Source organism: Myotis davidii, unplaced genomic scaffold (genome assembly GCF_000327345.1).
Source record: "Myotis davidii unplaced genomic scaffold, ASM32734v1 scaffold448, whole genome shotgun sequence".
In the NCBI taxonomy this organism is placed as follows: Eukaryota; Metazoa; Chordata; class Mammalia; order Chiroptera; family Vespertilionidae; genus Myotis; species Myotis davidii.
The window spans coordinates 3,131,970-3,151,892 of record NW_006383009.1 but is presented as its reverse complement, the minus strand read 5'-3'; the positions used below and the strand labels follow the sequence as shown (position 1 = coordinate 3,151,892).

At 45.2% G+C, this 19,923-nt stretch overlaps 1 protein-coding gene across 8 annotated transcripts in view; it reads left to right on the top strand.

The window, feature by feature from the left end:
• Positions 1-19,923, top strand: part of GATAD2A (GATA zinc finger domain containing 2A) — a 109,955-nt gene that overhangs the window by 47,544 nt on the left and 42,488 nt on the right. For 7 of the 8 annotated variants that reach the window (XM_006778319.2, XM_015557738.1, XM_015557737.1 and 4 more), the window contains exon 2: positions 1,029-1,116. The exons of the other annotated variant lie outside the window; for it this stretch is intronic. Coding sequence is in view for 6 of the 7 variants with exons in the window: in XM_015557738.1 (XP_015413224.1) it covers positions 1,102-1,116 (15 nt within the window). In the remaining variant the exon portion in view is untranslated. The remainder of the gene's footprint in view (positions 1-1,028; positions 1,117-19,923) is intronic. 8 annotated transcript variants of the gene reach the window in all.

The window sequence follows — 19,923 nt, the reverse complement described above, 5'->3', positions numbered from 1 at the left end:
CTCCTTTTTGCCAAAATATCACTGATACTTGCTTATTTTACAAGTTCTCCTGTGGGAGTGTTTCTCACCATCCATGAGATGTGAATTGCTGTGATCTCAGTTTAAAAATAAAGGTTTCATATCAGAGCAAGCATTCTTTGGGCACAAAGAATGATAACACTCAGCAAGGTAAAACTGACAGCACTGCCCAGGAGTCCAGGATTTGGTTGGTTCACTGTGTTTTAGCCTATGCGCCTGAAGCCCTGGATGTCTGCTGTCTCTGTGATCTCAGGAAAGTTCCCGGATATTTTTTAAACTTAGTTTTCCTGTCTGTAAAACAGGCAGCACCTTCTTCCCTGGGCAGTATTATCTCTGGAGATGATTCCTGGGGTAAAACTGTGAGTTGTCCCTCAAAGGTGAAGCCACCTTCATTTGGGAGGTGAAGTGTGCTTGGCCCAAGACACATTGCACTCTCAACTTCTTGCGAGCAAACCTTGCACTGCTGGAACAGTGGGTAGTTTCTCTGTGGTCTGTGCCAGAGAATACGCACCTGGAGAGGGAGACCTAGGTGACCAAATTCCTGAGTATTGGGCACATCAGATTCTTTTTCTGTAAATGGATATGATTCTGTAATCTGCCCCTAAAGTTGTCCTGGGGATTCAAAGGAATACTGAGATTTTTGACACAGTACCTGGAACTCATTGTTAAACACCTATTAAATGCTGGGTATTACTGTGAATGTCATTACTGTTATAGTCAAACCTTGAACCATTTTCTGGGTGTTTGACACATTGGTGTTCGGCTGTGTACAGTCTCATCTCTATCATATTGTTGAAGACAGCATCTGCCATGCTAGTGTTTATAGGTTAAAGACTGATAGAAATTTATTTCCTTAGCTGCCCCCCTGTGGAAGATGGCTGAGACAGACCTATGGTTGAAATCTAAAATTTCACTATGTAATCATAGGGGTTGGAGGCATTTAAAACTGCCAGAATGTTCTAGAAACTTTCCTTGAAAACTCAGGTTTCTTTCTCTGTCCTTCACTTTAGGTTGGTAAGCACGTTGATGCAAGTTGCCTTTTACATAGCTGCTGCCATGGCCAGCTGGTAGGACCAGAGTCCCATGCCCAGAAGCCAGGTGAGTGCTTGGGTTCTGGTATCTGTGTAATGAAGGCTCTGACTCATTCAGGTCTTTGAACATTTGAAACTGAGTGCTGCCTCAGAAGCTGATGGCCACCTCTTAGAGGAAATGGAAGGAGTCAAGTCCTCCCTACAGGAGTGTGTGTTAAGACTATCTCCACGGGGCTACCCAGACCCTGCTGGTCTCCATTTGCTCTCCTCTCATGTCTCAGGGATCACTCATTTGAAAAGCCCTGGCCTAAATAGGATGAGCCGATCCTCTGTGAGGATCAGAGGCCGCGGATAATCCTGGCCAGGTGTCCTTGGCCCTCTGGCCATTTCTGTGATTTCCCAATGCTGACCAAAACTGGTAGAATTTTCCCTTAACCATTGTCCCCAGTGCAGGGCCTTGTACTGGTGCTTGGAGCTGGTTGCCCTTATCTTGCTTCATGTCTGTGGGGAAACTGAGCCATGCCTCCACTGCTTAGAGCTGTCAAGTGCAGGCTGTGTCAAGGACTCTCAAGACCCAGCAGGCAGATCCCGCCATCCAGGTGGGATTTTGTTTGTTGCTGTCAGGGCCTGGCCAGCAACGTTTTGACCTAAGGCTCCCTATCTGGAGAAGAATGTAGAACCCAGAGTTATCATAGGACTTGGAGGCAGTGTGGAGACCTCCTGGGTCAGTCAGCTGCTTCCTCCTAGTCCAGCTGGCAGGTGACTTATCAAGGAGTACATGTCCAAACCTGCATCACAGCTGCTCAGATTGCCTGCTGGGCTGAGTGTGGTATTTGATGAGGGTAGAAGGGTCAGTTTTGTTAGGTTTCAGCTCTTATCTACCCATAGCAAGAAAACATGGACATGGTCAAGGACTTGTGTTAGGAAAACATTTACAGAATATTCTTTTTTTTAATTTAAAATTGCTTTTAGAGAAAGAGAGGAAGGAATGGGGGTGGAGAGAGAGAGAAACATTGGTTTGTTGTTCCATTTATTTATGCATTCACTGGTTGATTCTTTTATGTGCCCTGACAGGGAATGGAACCTACAACCTTGGTGTATTGGGACAATGCTCTAACCAACTGAGCTACCTAGCCAAGGCCCAGAGTATTCTAACAAAACCAAATTTTACTGGTGTTTAAAAAGAATTTTTTAAATTGAAATATAATGTTCATACCATACAACTCACCAATTACAGTATATATTTCAGTGATTTTTAATTTTGGGGGTGTATATTCAGGAGTGGTGCAACCATTACCTCTCTCTGATTCCAGACCACTGAAAGAAACCCCGTCCCCATTAGCAGTCACTCTCCATTCCCCTCTCCCAGCCACTAACCTGGCAACCACTAATCTACTTGCTGTGTCTATGGATTTGCCTGTGCTGTAGATTTCATATCAACAAAATCATAACATATGACTTTGTGTGTTTGATTTCTCTTACTCTGTGTAATGTTTTTGAGATTCATCCACTTTGTAGCATGAATCTCACCTCATCCATTTTTATGGCTGTGTAATATTTCATTGCAGAGATGGGTCACATTTTGTTTACCTATGTTCATCTGGGATGAATTTGGGCTGTTTGCACCTTTTGGTAATTTGTGACTGGCCGATTTGGCTTAGTGGATAGAGCATCGGCCTGCAGACTGAAGGGTCCTGGGTTTGAATCCAGTCAAGGGCATGTACCTCTGTTGCAGGTTCCTTCCCGGCCCGGGCCCTGGTCGGGGTGAGTGCAGAAGGCAACCAATCGATGAGTTTCTCTCACATTGATATTTCTCTGTCTTTCCCTCTTCCACTCTCTTTAAAAATAAATAGAAAAATATCCTTGGGTGAGGACTAAAAAAAATAAAGAACATTTGTGTATGCAATTTGTGCTGGGTGTTCAGGAATCAAAAATGGGTGTGACCTATAGAAGAACAGGCAGTTCACAGAAAGGGTAATGCAGATGGCCCTTAACCAACCAAGGTATGGAAAATACTTAGTTTCTCTGATACTAACAATGGTTGTTGGAGCTTCATCAAAACAATATTTCTGACCTTTTCCCACAGAGGTGGACTCTGTTCTGTTGGTGGGAATCAGACTCCACCATACATTTCTTGGAGGGAGGTTTATAACTCCTCTGAGTGGGAATTGCTTACCCTTTGCTCCAGCAATTCTACCTTTATAAATTTATCCCAACGATACACTGTTAAAAAGGATTGTGGCCCAGCTGGCATGGCTCAGTAGTTGAGCATCCATCTATGAACTAGGAGGTCATGGTTCAATTCCCGTTCAGGGCACATGTCCGGGTTGTGGGCTTGATCCCCAGTGCTGGGGCATGCAGGAGGCAGCCAATCAGTGATTCTCTCTCATCATTGATGTTTTTATCTCTCTCTCCTCTCCCTTTTTCTCTGAAATCAATAAAAGTATATTTTAAAAAAAGGATTGTGATAGGGTTATTCATTTAAACATTCTGAAGTAACAAAACTGGAAATGATTTATTTATTTATTTATTTTTAATATTTTATTGATTTTTTACAGAGAGGAAGGGAGAGAGATAGAGAGTTAGAAACATCGATGAGAGAGAAACATCAATCAGCTGCCTCCTGCACATCTCCTACTGGGGATATGCCTGCAACCAAGGTACATGCCCTTGACCGGAATCGAACCCGGGGCCCTTCAGTCTGCGCAGGCTGACGCTCTGTCCACTGAGCCAAGCCGGTCTCGGCTGGAAATGATTTAGGTGTTTGTCAGTGGGGGCTGGGGACTGATAGGGTGGACCCTAGTCCCTCGGTGAAGGAAGGGTGAGATCTACATGTCATGGTGATGGAATATTAAGAGTGAAGTGACAACTGGAAAAAGGAGCAAGGTAAAGGATAAAGAGATGTAGTGTGTTCACTTTTATCCAAAGGAAGGTGGAGGCGGGGGGATATGGATGTATATGTATTTGCTTATATTTAATTTTAAAAAAATGGAAGTATAACCTACTAGAGCAGCGGTTCTCAACCTGTGGGTCATAACCCCTTTGGGGGTCAAACGACCCTTTCATAGGGGTCGCCTAAGACCATTGGAAAACACATATATAATTATATTTTCTTACTAGAGGCCCAGTGCACAAATTTGTGCACCAGTGGGGTCCCTCTGCCTGGCCTGCGGGATCGGGCTGAAACTGACTCTCCGACATCCCCTGAGGGGTCCTGAATTGCGAGAGGGCGCAGGCCAGGCCGAGGGCCTCACTGGTGCACGATTGGGGCCGGGGAGGGATGAGGAAGGGCTCTAGGGTGTGTCTGGCCCACCTCGCTCAGTCCCAGTCAGCCGGACCCTTAGCAGCAAGCTAACCTTCCAGTTGGAGCGTCTGCCCGCTGGTGGTCAGTGCACGCCATAGGGAGCAGTTGAGCGGCCTTAGCATATCATTAGCATATTACACTTTGATTGGTTGAATGGACAACTGGATGACTGGACACTTAGCATATTCGGCTTTTATTATATAGTATAAGTGAACCACGTGGTCACTTCTGAGGAGGAATAAGAGGGGACAGGGTTACTGGAGACTTACCTGGGTTTTTTTCTGTGTAGCACTGGGTGTGTCTTTTACATTATCCTATATAATAAAAGGCTAATATGTAAGTAGACCAAACGGCGGAACAGCTGGTCGCTATGGTGTGCACTGACCACCAGAGGGCATGTGTGGAACATGGTGGGTGTTGGCTGAGGTGGGATGGCGGAGCAGGTGAGCGGGGGTGCCAGACCAATGTGGGCACTGGTCGCTGTCATGGGGGCGAGCCTCTGGTGGTTACTACCCTGCGCTCGCACCTGCTGCTGGCGCTGGAGCCACCGCTTGCACCCATTGCTGGTGCCCAGTGCCAGTCCCAATCACTCGTTACCATCAGCGGCGGCTGCTGGCCCTGATCACCCCTGAGGACTTCTCTACCTCCCTCTGCTCCTGAGGGGTGATCAGGGCAGCAACTGCCACTTGCACCTGCTGCTGGCACCGGCCTCAATTGCTCCGCGCTTTCAGCAGGTTCAAGCAGGGCCAGCACTGTTAGCTGTGGGAGTGGCAGCAGCAGAGAGGAGCTGCCAGCAGATGAGACCAGGGCCATGGTGGGAGGGGCCAGGCAGGGGCGTGGAAGATGGGCCGACACCTGCCCCTGGGCCTTCTGCAGCCTCGTGGCCCACAGTTCCTTTCAAGGTGCATGAATTCGTGCACTGGGGCCCTAGTTATAAAAGTATGTCAAAGGGCATGTGGCAATCCTTAAAAACCAATGGAAAATGAAATAAATAAATCTAGATGCATGTATTTACATGACTTTTAAATACAATAGTTTGTAAATATTTTAGTGAGGTACAGCATAAAGACAAAATGAAAAATTTTAAAAATCTTTAACTGTTTTTAGAAATCATATTTTTGGTTTCAGGTTAACAATACCAATAGTCTTAGTATTATATGTTATAGAAGAAAATAAGTCATTAATGTCTTTAAGAACCAAAAATTTCAGCATGAAATAAAAGTGTAAATATAAAATCAAAGCATTTAGGTTAAAATGGTTTAATTCTGAATCTGCATTGGAATATCTCTCTTGCATCAGACAGTACTGGGATTGTGCCAGAAGATCCACAGGGCCTCCCATGGTCAAGGGTGGGCAGGTGAGCAGGAGGGAGAACAAGAAGTCCCTGAATTGCTGCACCAAAGGGGTAAAAAAAAAATCTATGTTTATGTTGGCACGCAAAGGAAAGGAAGACACTTGCCAGTAGGGAATCGGCTCATTTTGAAAATTGGTAGAGGAAAAGAAGCAAGCATATCTACCTCTTGTATGTGAAATAGTGGGTGAGGGCAACTTTCCCTCACAGCTCAGTGCTGCCCCACAGAACTTTCTGGAATGCTCTGAATCCATACCTGGAATAGTTTGAGGAAGTCACAATTTAATTCAATTTAATTTAAATCTAATAAATGACCTCATCTGGCTGATGGACAACACAGCTATTGATATATTCTGGCTAATTGATAGAATTATGAATTATAAGTTTTCAGACACCTAATGAAATGGTGGGTCCCAACAGCAAGCATCCTCACTGGCCATCCCCCAAAGAGGGGCATACTTGCTTAGTTAGGCCTCAAAACCTGGTTTTTGAGAAATTGGATGTGTTTTATACCACAGGGATACCACCAGCAAAATCTATCTGTGGGAAACAGGATAAATGACCTAATTTCTTCAATGTATGATTGAAAGGAAGAGTGTGTGGTGGGGAGCGTATAGATTTCAAGCAGTGTGACTGTGACAGATGAAGAAATGCTTGTTAAATTGTTGAAGATCGTGATTGTGGGATGGTGATAAATACTGACCTGTCATTTGTAAATGCACGTTGGGTAGGATTTGCTTCACAGAAGCTAGTGGGGTGTGGGAGACCAAGGTTGGCCACCTAAAGACCATAGGTGTTGGATGCGTGCAGTTAATCATGCTGCTCTCTTTACTTCTGTGGATATGTTTGCAATTTTCTATAATCAGAGTTTACAAAACAGGCTTGACCAGGTATTCCCTCAGGGAGCATTATGACGCACATCACCCAGAGCAGGGAAAACAGCCATTTACAAAGTGCGGGTGATGGCCACTTGTGGTTAGTTTAAATTCAAGTAGAAAACCTTCAGCAGAGATTCTGGAATTGCTGTGAGGGGCTGTAGCCAGTGGCCTGTCAGGTGGGATAACTTCCCAATATAGCGTTCATATTTTCTGTAATAACACTCACAGCTCCTGTTTGTGGAGCCCTTGGAGAACATTAGTGATAAAGTAGGCAGGTGCTGTTCCCATTTCACAGTTAAGGAAACTGAGGCATGTGAAGGTGAACCAGGCATCATTTTGTGCCTGGTGGTACCTTCTGTTCCATAAGCCTTTCTCCTGCTCCCCCTCTCCCCTCACCTTGGAGCGCTTCTTCTTATCATCTGTGCTTTCTCACTTTAGTACTTTGATTCTGTGATAGCCCATATACCAGTGGTTCTCAACCTTCCTAATGCCACGACCCTTTAATACAGTTCCTCATGTTGTGGTGACCCCCAATTTCATTGTTACAAATTGAACATAATTAAAGCATAGTGGTTAATCACAAAAACAATATGTAATTATATATGTGTTTTCCGATGGTCTTAAGCGACCCCTGTGAAAGGGTCGTTCGACCCCCAAAGGGGTCGCAACCCACAGGTTGAGAACCGCTGCCATATACTGTTGTTTTCAGACCTAAGTTAATATAGTCTTGATTAGTGACCAGTCTCACTTCTGCATTGTTGGCCATCCATAGCAACTGTAGCCAGTAGAATGGATAAAGTAGTGGTTAGCTGGTTTTCAACATGACTTTGTCTTATGAAAAAAGAATGCTTTACAAGATTGAGCCTGTGCCATCCAGAGATCACTGTACCTCCGATCGTGGGAGGGACCTCACCCTGCATCGTCCACCTGCTCTGTGTTCACTGCCTACCCCCAGCTTTGTGTGTGTTCTCCTAAGGCTTCCTGGGCCTGTGCTACTCTCGGTGGGAGGCTTTTTGTTGGAAATCCCCGAGGGTGACCATGGGACCCAATTAGCCCTGGTCCCTGGTAGAAAGTAAGCCCATGTTTGGAAGAACGAGTAGGTGAAATAGCTGTGAGGTTGAAATGGGTGGCACACTCACCGTGAAGCCTGTCATGGGCTTTACTTGAATAGAGCTCTGCCTGTGATCCTCTCTCCACATTGGCTCTCTGTCAGTATATTGTGTGCCCCACATGTTCACACTCCAAGGTATCGGCTCCTTGTCTGAGAGATGGTTCTCTCTCTTTTTTTTTAAAATGTATTTTTGACCTAGCCAGTTTGGCTCAGTGGATAGAGCGTCGGCCTGCAGACCAAAGGGTCCTGGATTTGATTCTGGTCAAGGGCCTGTACCTTGATTGCAGGCTCCTCCCTGGCCTGGGCTCTTGCAGGAGGCAATCAGTTGATGTGTTTCTCTCTGTCTTTCCCTCTCTCTTTCACTCTCCCTAAAAATCCATGGAAAAATATCCTAGGGTGAACATTAACAACAGTAAATAAATAAACAAATTTTTTAATTGCCTTTAGAGAGGAAAGGAGAGGGAGAGAGAAAGAAACTCATGATGAGAGAGAATCATTGATCAGCTGCTTTCTGCATACCTCTCACTGGGGATCGAGTCCACAATCCGGGCATGTGCCCTGACTGGGAATCAAACTGAGACCTCTTGGTTCATAGGTTGATGCTCAACCACTGAGCCACATTAGCTGGGCTGTTTTGTTGTTGTTTTTTAATCCTGCCTTTTTAAAAATATGAAGGTAAAATTCACATAACATAAAATTCACTCTTTCAAACGTTTTAAAGTATGAATTTATTGGCATCTTAATACATTCACAACATTGTGCAACCATCACCTCTAATTCCAGAACATTTTCATCACTCCCAAAAGAAACCTATATCCTATTAGTAGTCACTTTTCACTTCCCCCTTCCTCCCCACCTCTGTACTTCCCAGAGCCCTAGCAACCTCTAATCTACTTTCTGTCCCTCTGGATTTGTCTGGGCATTTCACATATACTTTGTGGCCTTTTGTGTCTGGCTTTTCTCATTTAGTATGTTTTCATCATTCATGTTGTGACATGAAACAGAATTTCATTCCTTTTGATGGCTAAATAATATTCCATTGTGTGGCTGGATCACATTTTGTTTATGTATTTTTTGTTGATGGACAGTAGGGTCATTTTTACTTATTGGCTACTGTGAATAGTGCTGCTTTTAACATTCATGTACAAGTTTTTGTTTGAATACCTGTTTTCACATCCCTTGACTATATACCTAGCTGGAATTTCTGGGTCATATGGTAATTCTGTATTTAACTTTTTGTGGAACTGCCAGACTTTTCCATATCATTACACCATTTTTTTGTTGTTAATCTTCACCCAAGGATATTTTCCCATTGCTTTTTTAGAGTAGAAGGGAGGGGGAGAGACAGAAACATCAGTGTGAGAGAGACACATTGGTTGCCTTCTGCATGCCCCAAACAAGGCCGGGGATCGAGCCTGCAACCAAGGTATGGGCCCTTGACTGGAATTGATCCCGGGATGCTTCACTCCTTGGGCCGACGCTCTATCCACTGAGCCAAGTGGCTAGTGCTCATTACACCAGTTTATATTCCCTCCAGCAATGTATAAGGGTTCCAATTTATCTATATCCCCACCAATACTTATTTTCCAGTTAAATTTTTTCTTGCGCTGGTCGGTGTGCTTAGTGTTTGGAGCGTTGCCCTATGCACTGAAGGGTTTAGGGTTCGATTCCCAGTCACGTGCATGTAACTGGGTCTCCCCTTCCCTTCCTTCCTTCCTCCCTCTATTCCCCCCTTCCCTTCCACTCTATCTAAAATCAATGGAAAAATATGCTTGAATGAGGATTAACAATTATTTTTTTCTTATCATAGCCTTCCTAGTAGGTGTGAGGTAGTATCTCATTGTGGTTTGATTTGCATTTCCCTGATGATTAGTGATGTTGAACATCTTACCTATGTGCTTATTGGCCATTTGTGTATTATTGGAGAAATATCTATATACGTCCTTTGCCCATTTTTGAATTGGGTTCTCTTTATTGTTGAGTTGTAAGAGTTTTTTATATATTTCTGATACTAGACTATTCTTGATTTTTTTAAATCCTCACCTGAGGATATGTTTTTATTGATTTTTGAGAGAGAGAGACATCAATGTGAGAGAGAAACATCGATTGGTTGCCTCTCCTATGTGCCCTGACCAGGGATCAAACCTGAAACCTTCTGGTGTACGTGGGCAATGCTCCAACCAGCTGAGCCACCAGGCCATGGTCCCTGGCACTAGACCAGTGGTTCTCAACCTTCCTAATGCCGTGACCCTTTATTACAGTTCCTCATGTTGTGGTGACCCCCAATTTCATTGTTACAAATTGAACATAATTAAAGCATAGTGATTAATTACAGAAACAATGTGTAAATATATATGTGTTTTCCAGTGGTCTTAGGTGACCCCTGTGAAAGGGTCGTTCGACCCCCAAAGGGGTCGTGACCCACAGGTTGAGAACCGCTGCAGATATCAGCTATATGGTTTGTACATATTTCCTCTTATTCTGAGAGTTGTTTTTTCACTTTCTTGTTGCACCAAGTATTTGAATTTTGATGAAATCCAATTTAACTTTTTTCTTTTGTTGATATTGTGCTTTTGATATCATATTTAAGAATCTGTTGCCAAATTCAAGGTCATGATTTACACTTTAGTATTTTCTTCTAAGAGTTTTATACTAGGTTGAACAGTTAATATTTAAGTCTTAGTCCATTTTGGGTTAATTATAATATGTGGTGTGAAGTAGGGTTTTGTTTTTTATCATTTTTTCTATGGGTATGAAGACATTTTGGCTTATTTAACTAGGAATGGGAGGGCCATAGCTGGGAGTTCTGGAAGTACCTTTTCTCATCTGCCTCCCCGCCCGCACCCCCCCCCCCCCTTTCTTTTTAACAAATATGTATTGAGCACCATTCTCTTGTGGGCCCTGAGATGGTAGCACTGAACAAAGAGGTGTTCTCTGTTCTTGTTGGGGATGGGGGACACAGAAACAGATGAGTAAATAAAATGTCAAGTAGTGGGAAAAGGGATAGAGACCCATCAAGGGGCATGTGTGGAGGGGAGATTCATCTCATTTTGTTGTCTCAGCTGAGACCTGAGAAAGAAAGTTTGTACAGAGACTTGTGGGAGGAGCCTTCCAGGTAGAGGAAACAGGAAGTGTGCAGAGGCCCTGGGGTTGGAGTGAACTTGGCTGTCAGAGGAGCAGCCAGGATGTAACTGTGGCCAGAGCTGAGAGAATGGGGTTGGGGATTGAGGGGGAATGGTATGGTGGGAGAGAGGCCAATAGGAATTGATGCTGAGTTGGGACCTTTTACTTTTAGTAGCATGTTTTACAAAAGGACCACTAATGTAATATACCCTCTAGCTGAGCTTGGCAATTTCCTGGATGTTGGTATAGGTGTCCAAAACCAGCACAACTCCTGCCTAATGGGAAGATTTCCACTTAGAAGGGGGGGGGGGGGGTTCTGTTCCAGCTCTTACAGTGCAGAAAGTGCTGTGAGAACTGTTTCTTAGGCCCATGGGCTTCATTGAGACCAAAAACTTGCTTTAGTCCTAAAAGTAGCTTTCCCTGCTGGCTCCAATTCTCCTGGGGCAGCTGAGAGCCCTGACACCAAAAAAGGACGTGTGTGGAGGGGGAACTTGACAAAGGAAGCCCAGGCAAGGCCTCTGGGCAGTCGAGTTACAACATTGCTGGGCTTCCTGATGAAAATGACAATAGATGTGTACCTGTTCCCTCACTTTACACCCATGTCTCCTCCTTGGAATGGAGAAGGTCTTTATGGCTCTTTTTGGAATTTTCTGTGCAAAACCTCTCTGCCATGTCCAGCCACAGGCCTCAATGGAGCTGGTGGCTAGGGCTGCATCTCCACTGGGCCCTGAAGGAGTCTGCCCTGAAAGGGTAGAGCCTCCCATTTTGTGATGTGACACCGATGGCACATTGCAATGTTGTGGAAATGGCAGGTGTAAGCCTTTGTGGACTGCAAGGCTCATAGCCCAGGAAGCAGCTGGGAGGGGACAGAGTGCTGGTCTGTTCCCATGGGTGGGAAATTCCGCCAGCTAGCTCTCACAGTGACATTCTGCAGGAGGATAATTCCTGGTCACCATTTCCCTATGGACATTTAATATTACTCAGGTTCCCCTTTACAGGTGACACATTTTTTTCTGTGTTGTCTGCTCCTCCAGCAGCATCTGCTTCTCCCTCTGGGGATACAGAGTAAGGATTTGGCCACAGCCCAGCTGGGGTCGGAAGCTCAGATGGCCACCTGGAAGTGGCCCCAAGTGGGTGACATTGGGTGCTTACTGAGCACTTCTGAGATGACAAACACTATAGCTAAGTCCTTATCTCCAGTGTGAGCCTGGGGAGAGCTAGTGACAATTTTGAAGACACTTGCTCGCAGTCTCTCCCCCTCTTAAGATGTGATCAGTGTAAGTGTGCTTTCTTTTACCGAATGCCACAACTTGGAGATGAAGACAGGCTTTTGTCTCATGTCGCTGGGAAGGGCACTCAGAGGCCAATGTATTGGGCTACACTGCAGATGGAGCTGAGTGGGATCCATGTGGCTTGTGTAGTCATTGTTCCCTGAGAAGAAGATAAAAGCATACCCCTGTACCCCCATCCCAGGAAGAGCTACTCTTTCTCCAGTTCCTCCCCCCATGACTCCAGGGAGGGAGGTTGGGCTGTCCCAGGGTGAAGTTGGGCAGCCAGGCACACCATCACAGGACTGGTGGTTACTATGGCATGAGCCTCACCAAGGTGTAGTGACTTCAGGTTTCCTGGAGATTACTTATCTTGAAACTGGTTTTGTTCCCACACTCTGTTGGGGTGAGATGCTCCTGGTGTTTTCTCCACTGTGCAGTCTGTATGGGATTTGAAGAGCTTTTTCCTCTTTCTCTTTTTAAAAATATATATTTTTATTGATTTCAGGGAGAAAGGAAGAGAGAGAAACATCGATGATGAGAGCGAATCATTGATCAGCTGCTTCCATTGATGAGTCAGTGTTGTTCCATGTTATCTCCCCCTCAAAACAGACAGTCTCCTCTGAAAATGTTGATGGTCACTACTTGAATATGTTAAATTGCTTTCCAGGTTAATTTTGTTTAGTGGATTTTTTAAAAGCCTTAATTCAGGGCATTATTTACAAGTCTTCCACCTTAAAAAAAAATCAGATTATAAAGTGTGTTTATTTGTAAATGTGAATGCCGGAGTGTTGTGTATTTTTATTGTTGTTTTGTTTTGTTGTTGTTTTTACCTTCCTTCAGTCTTAATGACCTGCATTGCTGAGTGTTTCTTGAACCTAGGACTGAAGGTGACCAGGATAAAATGGATGTTTTGGTCTGACTGTACCTTGGGTATGATTTCCCTCAACCCCCAACCCCGTGGTGATGGTCTTATATTTGACTAGAGGCCCAGTGCACGACATTCGTGCCCTGGGGTGGAGGGAGGGTCCCTCATCCTGGCCTGTGCCCTCTTGCAGTCTGGGACCCTTCGGGGGATGTCTGCCAAGGGATCCTTAGGGCTGCCGCCGCTGTGATCACCAGCTGTGAGCCTGGCTCAGGGCTTCTGGCTGAGCAGCGCTCCCCCTGTGGGAGCGCACTGACCACCTGGGAGCAGCTCCTGCATTGAGTGTCTTCCCCCTGGTGGTCAGTGCACTTCATAGTGACTGGTCGTTTCCCTGTTTGGTCAATTTGCGTATTAGGATTTTATTATATAGGACTAGAGGCCCGATGCACAAAATTTGTTCAAAAGCAGGCCTTTTCCTGGCTGCCAGCACCAGCTTCCCTCTGACACCCGGGACCCAGGCTTCCCTCTGGGACCCGGGCTTCGTCCAGTCTAATTAGCATATTATACTTTTATTATTATAGATGGCTCATCGGCATTTCAGATGGTGTGCAATGTTTGGGCACACCTGGGATGTTAGAAGTGCACCTTTGAGGGAGGAGGCTGAGCTGCTCCTGAATTTATTTAACCTTCCTTTTTGACTCCTGCTTCCGAGCTGAGTACCACACTTGAAAGTGGTCTCGCTTCCTGGAAGGATTAAGTAGAGAGCACCTGTGGGGCTGGGGGCAGAGAGGTGCCCTGAGTAGCACACCAGTTTTCAGAAGGACTTATTTGATAGAGTGACTGGAGGCACTTCATTTAAGTTGTGTGCATACACGAGTCTTTTTGGAGTGTTCTCTGTGTCATCTCACAGCTCTCAGTGCTCTCCTCCTCTGTCCTTCAGGACCCAGTGAAAGGTTCCAGTTCTCCTCACTCACAGGCTTATGGCCAGTCAGGACCCCACTCCCTCCCCAGTCCCTGGACTTGTTAATTCTTAAGGGTACCCGGAGCCCAGGAAAGCCCATGGGAGAACTGGTCATCACTATTAGCCTCTCACAATGAATACAAGTGGCTTGTGGCTTCTCTCTAACAGGGGTGTTTTATCCTTCCAAGCAACATCATTCCATTTAAAAAACAGTTGTTAAAACTTTTGTTCAAGAATCCTTTTATTTGGTTTCATTTTCTCGGAGATGGGTTTTCATGTGCCAGTATATTTCTGCCATTTGACCTTTTCTGCTACCATTTCTTCCCTCTTTTCTCTCTACAAATTCAGATTCTATTCTTCCCTTCCTCCTCTAAACCAGAAGGTGGACTCATTTTCTCGTGTTGTAATAAAATGGTGATTGGCACACATATCTCACAGCCCTTACTGGGTCTCTGCTCCCATGAAGGCAGGGACCCTGAACTGCTCCTCTAGCTGTCCACAGAGGAGATGCCCTAAGGTCACTGGCTCCTTGGAGGTCACCATTGGGCAAAGGATCAGTATTTGTCAGAAGCCCACTGGTGTTCTTATCCTGCTGGGCCAGGTGGGCCGTGAACTTGGAAATGGGGTGTCCCAGACCCTAAATAACAGGCATCTTGTGCTGCAGTTCCCTTCTGGGTTCACCCATCACTCAGATAAACAACAGCAAAACTTCTTTGCCTTCTCTTGAAGCTTAAATTACCTTGTGTGTGAATGAAGAGTCGTAGAAATGAGTGTGGTTGCAGTGCGAGTGATTTCAAAACCTCTGCTGCTCCAGCCAGGTGCAAAATTATTTGTTGGTTCAAGTGATGGAGGTGCACAGGAATCCATGCCAGACCCTGCAGGGCTCTGGGCTCCTTCTAGTGCTTTAGAAGTTGGTGATCCTGGCCTCTGGTCTAATCTCATGTTCATACTTACTAGTTTTCCTCCTTATTGAGACAGGTGGATCTGGAGCTAATTGGACACTAGTCACCCATAAGAACTGCTATTCTTTGTTCAGAATTGAACAGATAAGAAAGACCTTTTTGCTATGGCCAGGTCAATTGGTTAGGGTGTCCTGATGCGCCAAGGTTGTTGATGTGCCAAGGTTGCTGGTCGAATTCCAGTTAGTAAAAACAACCAATGAATGCATAAATAAGTGGAACAACAAATTGATGTTTCTTTCTCTCTCTCTCTCTTCCCCCTCCTTCTCCCTTCCTCTCTCTAAAATCAATAAACTTTTTAAAAATTAAAAAGCCCTTTTCTGAGCTAATTGGGCAAGATTCAGAAGTGAGAGAAGGGGATGAAAACTGAATGTGTGAATGCTGTGCATGCGTGTGTGGGTGCATGTGTCTGTAGCATGCATGAGTGGGTACACAGGTGTGTCTATTTGTGAGTGTTGTGCATGATTGCTTAGTGTTCACCTAGCCCGGTGGTCGGCAAATTGCGGCTCGCGAGCCGCAGTTTGCCGACCACTGACCTAGCCTGGTATGCTGTACCTTTGGGGAACAGGGAGGTGTCTGTCAATGACCCAATTTCCTGTGTTTGTCCTATGTCAGTAGGTATCCACTGAGTGGGATCAGTTGCTTCCAAGTTTGTGTGCCATGTTTCTTGTACCTTTTCCTCTCTGCTCACTGGCCTTCGCCTCCTCAGAACCTGGAGCCCTAGGTCCATGGGTGTTGGAGGCTGACCATGATATTGCCCACCTCGTGAGAAGCCTTTTTGGAAGAGCAGCTGAGGCCCTTCATCAGGACAAGAGAATTTCTTTGTCACATGTCTTATTTTTGTAAAGTGGCTCTCCACTTAGTGGATTGCATTGGCTTCTTTTAACAGGCAGAAAATCTATATCAAGTCCCCAGGTTCAAGGAGCCTCAGTAAGACCGACAGGACATCACTAGGTTGGGGGTGAAGTGATGTGCTCACCAGTCAGATCTATTGTTAATGTAAAGGTTAGCAGAATTGTAGGACCGAGGTGCTGACCAGGCTGAGGCTGAGCCCCAGGCAGGTCCTCAAGGGCTGTGGAGCTTCAGCCACAGGCAGAATGCACTGGGTGCAAATTGTGATTGTTTAGAGATCTCTGTCAATCTGTGGGATAGGACAAAGGGGTGCAGGGCTATGATGGTGCTGCCTTGCTGCCCTGGAATGGGGTAGTTAGGGCAATTTGGTGTGGACCTGCATCCTCCTATATGGTTATCCCTCTCACACCAGGTAAAGCACCCTTCTCAGTGTTTCCCTAGCACAAATGACCCCTTTCTCCCCAGCCCTCAAGTTACCAGGAGAAGTGGGACTTTGCAGGATCTTTAGTGACTCGGCCCAGTATGCTTGATTCACACTTTCCATACCTGCTTTAATTTCTCTCAGTGAGGTTTCTCCTGCCCTCCCCCACTGGGCACTTCACCCATCAGTTCTCTTCTCAGTCCCTGTGCTTCTCCTTAGAGCTCTGGCACGTGTGGTGAGGAACAGCTTCTTTCTTTAACTGGGTTAAAGTTTCATGTGCTGCAGTAATTGAGTTTATAGCTTGTAATTTCCTTCTGCAAGGGACCTATTTATCTTGAGAGTGTGTAGGGCTTTTAGGATGGTATAAAATTGACCGGTAGTGAGACAGGCTGACCCTCCAGTGAGCAGTGTACACTAGGTACTTTTTGAAACCAAATTTCTTCTGATTTGTCAAAAGGGTTAACCATGAGTCATGGGCTCAGATTGAATTTACATCTTCAAGTCCTTGTTTTGAAACATATTTTTCTCTGTAGTTCTGCTGTAATGCTTGTTTTGGAAAAGCAGATTTATTTAACATTATTGATATATTATGGCACCATTGAAACATAGCACACATGTTGTATTTGGTTATGTGTGATTTTGTCTAGGAGAAATGCTAAATTAGCTGGTGGCCTGTTTTGATGTTTGTGTGGGACATAGCTATGCCCATTTGAGGACATACTGTCAGAACTGAATAATCGGGACAGAGACGGAATGGCACACAGAACTGAAAATATTTACTGTGTCCCTTTAAGAAAAAGGTTGCTGACTCCTGTACCAGATGAATCCAGAATATTGTTCCCAGTCAAAAGAGTATCTGCTGGTACACAGAATCAAAATGCATACACCTCAGACGCACCAACCCCGCTCAGTCACACTCTTCTTCTGTCTGGAGTCAGATAGCCTCCTGCCAGCTTGTCACAGTAACTCAGAAACTGCAGCCCCCAACCCCACCCCACTGCTGCCATAGCACACTCAGTTCTTCCCCAGGGGAGGGCTTCAGGTAGCATTTGTGTATTTCTTGACTGTTTTAACATGCTCCCATTTAAAAATCAGGTTCTTGTCTTTTTCTATGTAACTGATGGTGATTTGGATTGCTGTGTACCTAACCCCATTGTTCCCATAACGCCTATGTTTCTTTTGCATAATTTTGCAGCATGTTACGGTTTAAAATGCATCTGTTGTGCTCCAGCAGAACTTACTGTACTTTGAAAGCAAACAGCAAAAGGTATGGTCTCACTTATGACACTCTATAAGGCTGTAATCACTTAATATTTACGGTGAGAGGTGAAGCCCACTCCCCTTGCAAGGAGGTCCCAGTGTCCTTTGGAAACATTGAGTCTGACTGGTGGTCAATGGGATGTTTCTATGGACACTGCCTGGAGGAGCATGACCTTTAGTACCCAGCACTGTCCCATCCACTTGCTGTGTGACCGCCACCTGCCTCAGTTTTCCCACTCTAAAACGGTGACTGATAATAGCACCTTGCAGAAGGTTGTGAGGATCATGTAAAGTGTCTGGTCCAGGGACCCTGTTTTCCGAGCTCTCTCTAAAACATTCATTTGTTCATCAGATGTTTGCTGTGCATCTACTGTGTGGCCAGTACTTTTCTAGGAGTAGGGACCAGGAACATTGATGCTGACATCCTGCTGCCTGTTACCCTGGTGGGTGGTGATAACATCTGATTATGGGCGTGGAGGGCTCAGACCTTCCCATGGAGGGCAAATCTTAATTCTCTCAGGCATGGCTGCCCTTGCAGGCATTTCAGGATGGCTGTTCCATCCTCCTCACTGGCATGTGCATTATTTTAGTCCCTCCATGTGATTGTCACTCCAGATGAAATCAAACTATTTAAACATAATTAACAAAAGGCCTTTACACCATATAGTGGAATGGGTCACAGTGGGCAGCTTGTGAGAATGCCAGGTAGAAATAGGAGGGCAGAACTGGGTTCCAGGCCCAGATCCTTAGCCCATCTAGACTTGGATTTCCCCACCTTGTGGGGTGGCCTGTGCATCCCATTGTCAACACTCAGAGGCTCTGGGTAAGAAACAGCTGTCACCTCCAGAGCGTGTGGGTGTGCTCCTCCCCCAGGGAGAGTCTCCCCAACATTTTCTCAGTCTGTTTTTGAAGGCTCAGGAAGCTCCTAGCCAGATATCTGAGCCTATGACCTTTCTGATAATGTAAAGGAAAGAAAATGCCGTATTTATGGAGTAACTTAAGTTTTCAGACCACTAAGGGTTAAGATCCCATCTTCATTCAGTGAGTAGTAAGATTTAGTTCTCCTTTTGAGCAAACCTTTAGCATAGGACTTGCTATGGCTGCCTCAGTAAGAGCCACCCTCTCTGTTCAACAGCTTTGCCCATGCTGTTCCCCTATCTGGACCATCTCCCCAGATTCCTGTTCCTACCTCAGCCTTAGTCTGTGGGTCTCCATCTCAGTATACTTGCCTTACAGTCAGAATGCAGGTGTTTTAGCCGTTACCGGTTTGGCTCAGTGGATAGAGTGTCGGCCTGCGGACTGAAAGGTCTCAGGTTCGATTCTGGTCAAGGGCATGTACCTTGGTTGCGGGCACATCCCCAGTAGGGGGTGTGCAGGAGGCAGCTGATCGATGTTTCTCTCTCATCGATGTTTCTAACTCTCTATCCCTTTCCCTTCCTCTCTGTAAAAAATCAATAAAATACATTTTTTAAAAATGCAGGTGTTCTTAATGAAAGCACACAATTTGTTTGCTTTGTTTTGCCCCATAGGGCAACCCAGGAATCATATACTTTATGAGACTAATTTACAGAAATGTAGCTTAACTAAAGTAACATACTAAGCACATACTGTTTGCTCCACACTGAATATGAAGATTAATGGCAAAAAGAAGTTTCTGCCATGGAAGAGTTTAGCATGCGGAGAGATGAAGCCATTGAGTTGTGTGGAGGTTGTTTCCATAGACAGTCCTGGTGAGGGACTGTATGGAACATGGTCTCTGTCAGAGTGAGCCCACAATGGCAGTGTGTCCTGGTGGCCCCTTGGGACAGCTAGTGGCCCAGGTAGAAGGTGTGCTATGTGGATAAGCTGAGAGGATTGGGTTTACTGATTTGAGTCTGGGAGTCATTGTAATAAATGACAGAGAAGGTGGACTTTTAAGCTGTGTAGACATTTGCCAATAACAAGTGTCAATAGCAGCAGCGTCCTCTTTCAGCCCACTGAGGTTCTGTATTCCTCTTGTGTTCTTGGTTCCACCCAATGCAGGAGCCAACCAAGTGTCTTCCCTGTATCATAGGCGCCCTCCTGGCCAAGGGCCATGGAGGACAGCACCTCCCTCCCTGCAGGGCCTTCTCCCCTTGCTCCACCCCACTGACACTTGTGTGCTTTCAATTCTCATCCTCGAAGGTGACAGTGTTATTTGATCTAGCTTTCCTTTTTATCTTTGTTTTCTCTTAATACAAGACTGATACATAGACACTGTTAAGAGACTATGATTTAATACAGAAAATGAAAGTTTTCTTAATTCACTCTTAAGAAATGAGTGCTGTGGATTTAGCCTCATTTCTTTCAGTTTCAATTTTAATAAATTTTCAATATTTTTTTCCTGCAGATTATAAGTACTTTTAAACCGTGTAAATAGTATTGTACTATTGCGCAACTTGATTTTCTCATTCAAGTTATTTCTAAAGTCACTGTGTCTTTTCACATAGCATGCCTGTGAGGTACGGATGGGGAAACCGAGGCTCAGAGTGACAAGCTTCCC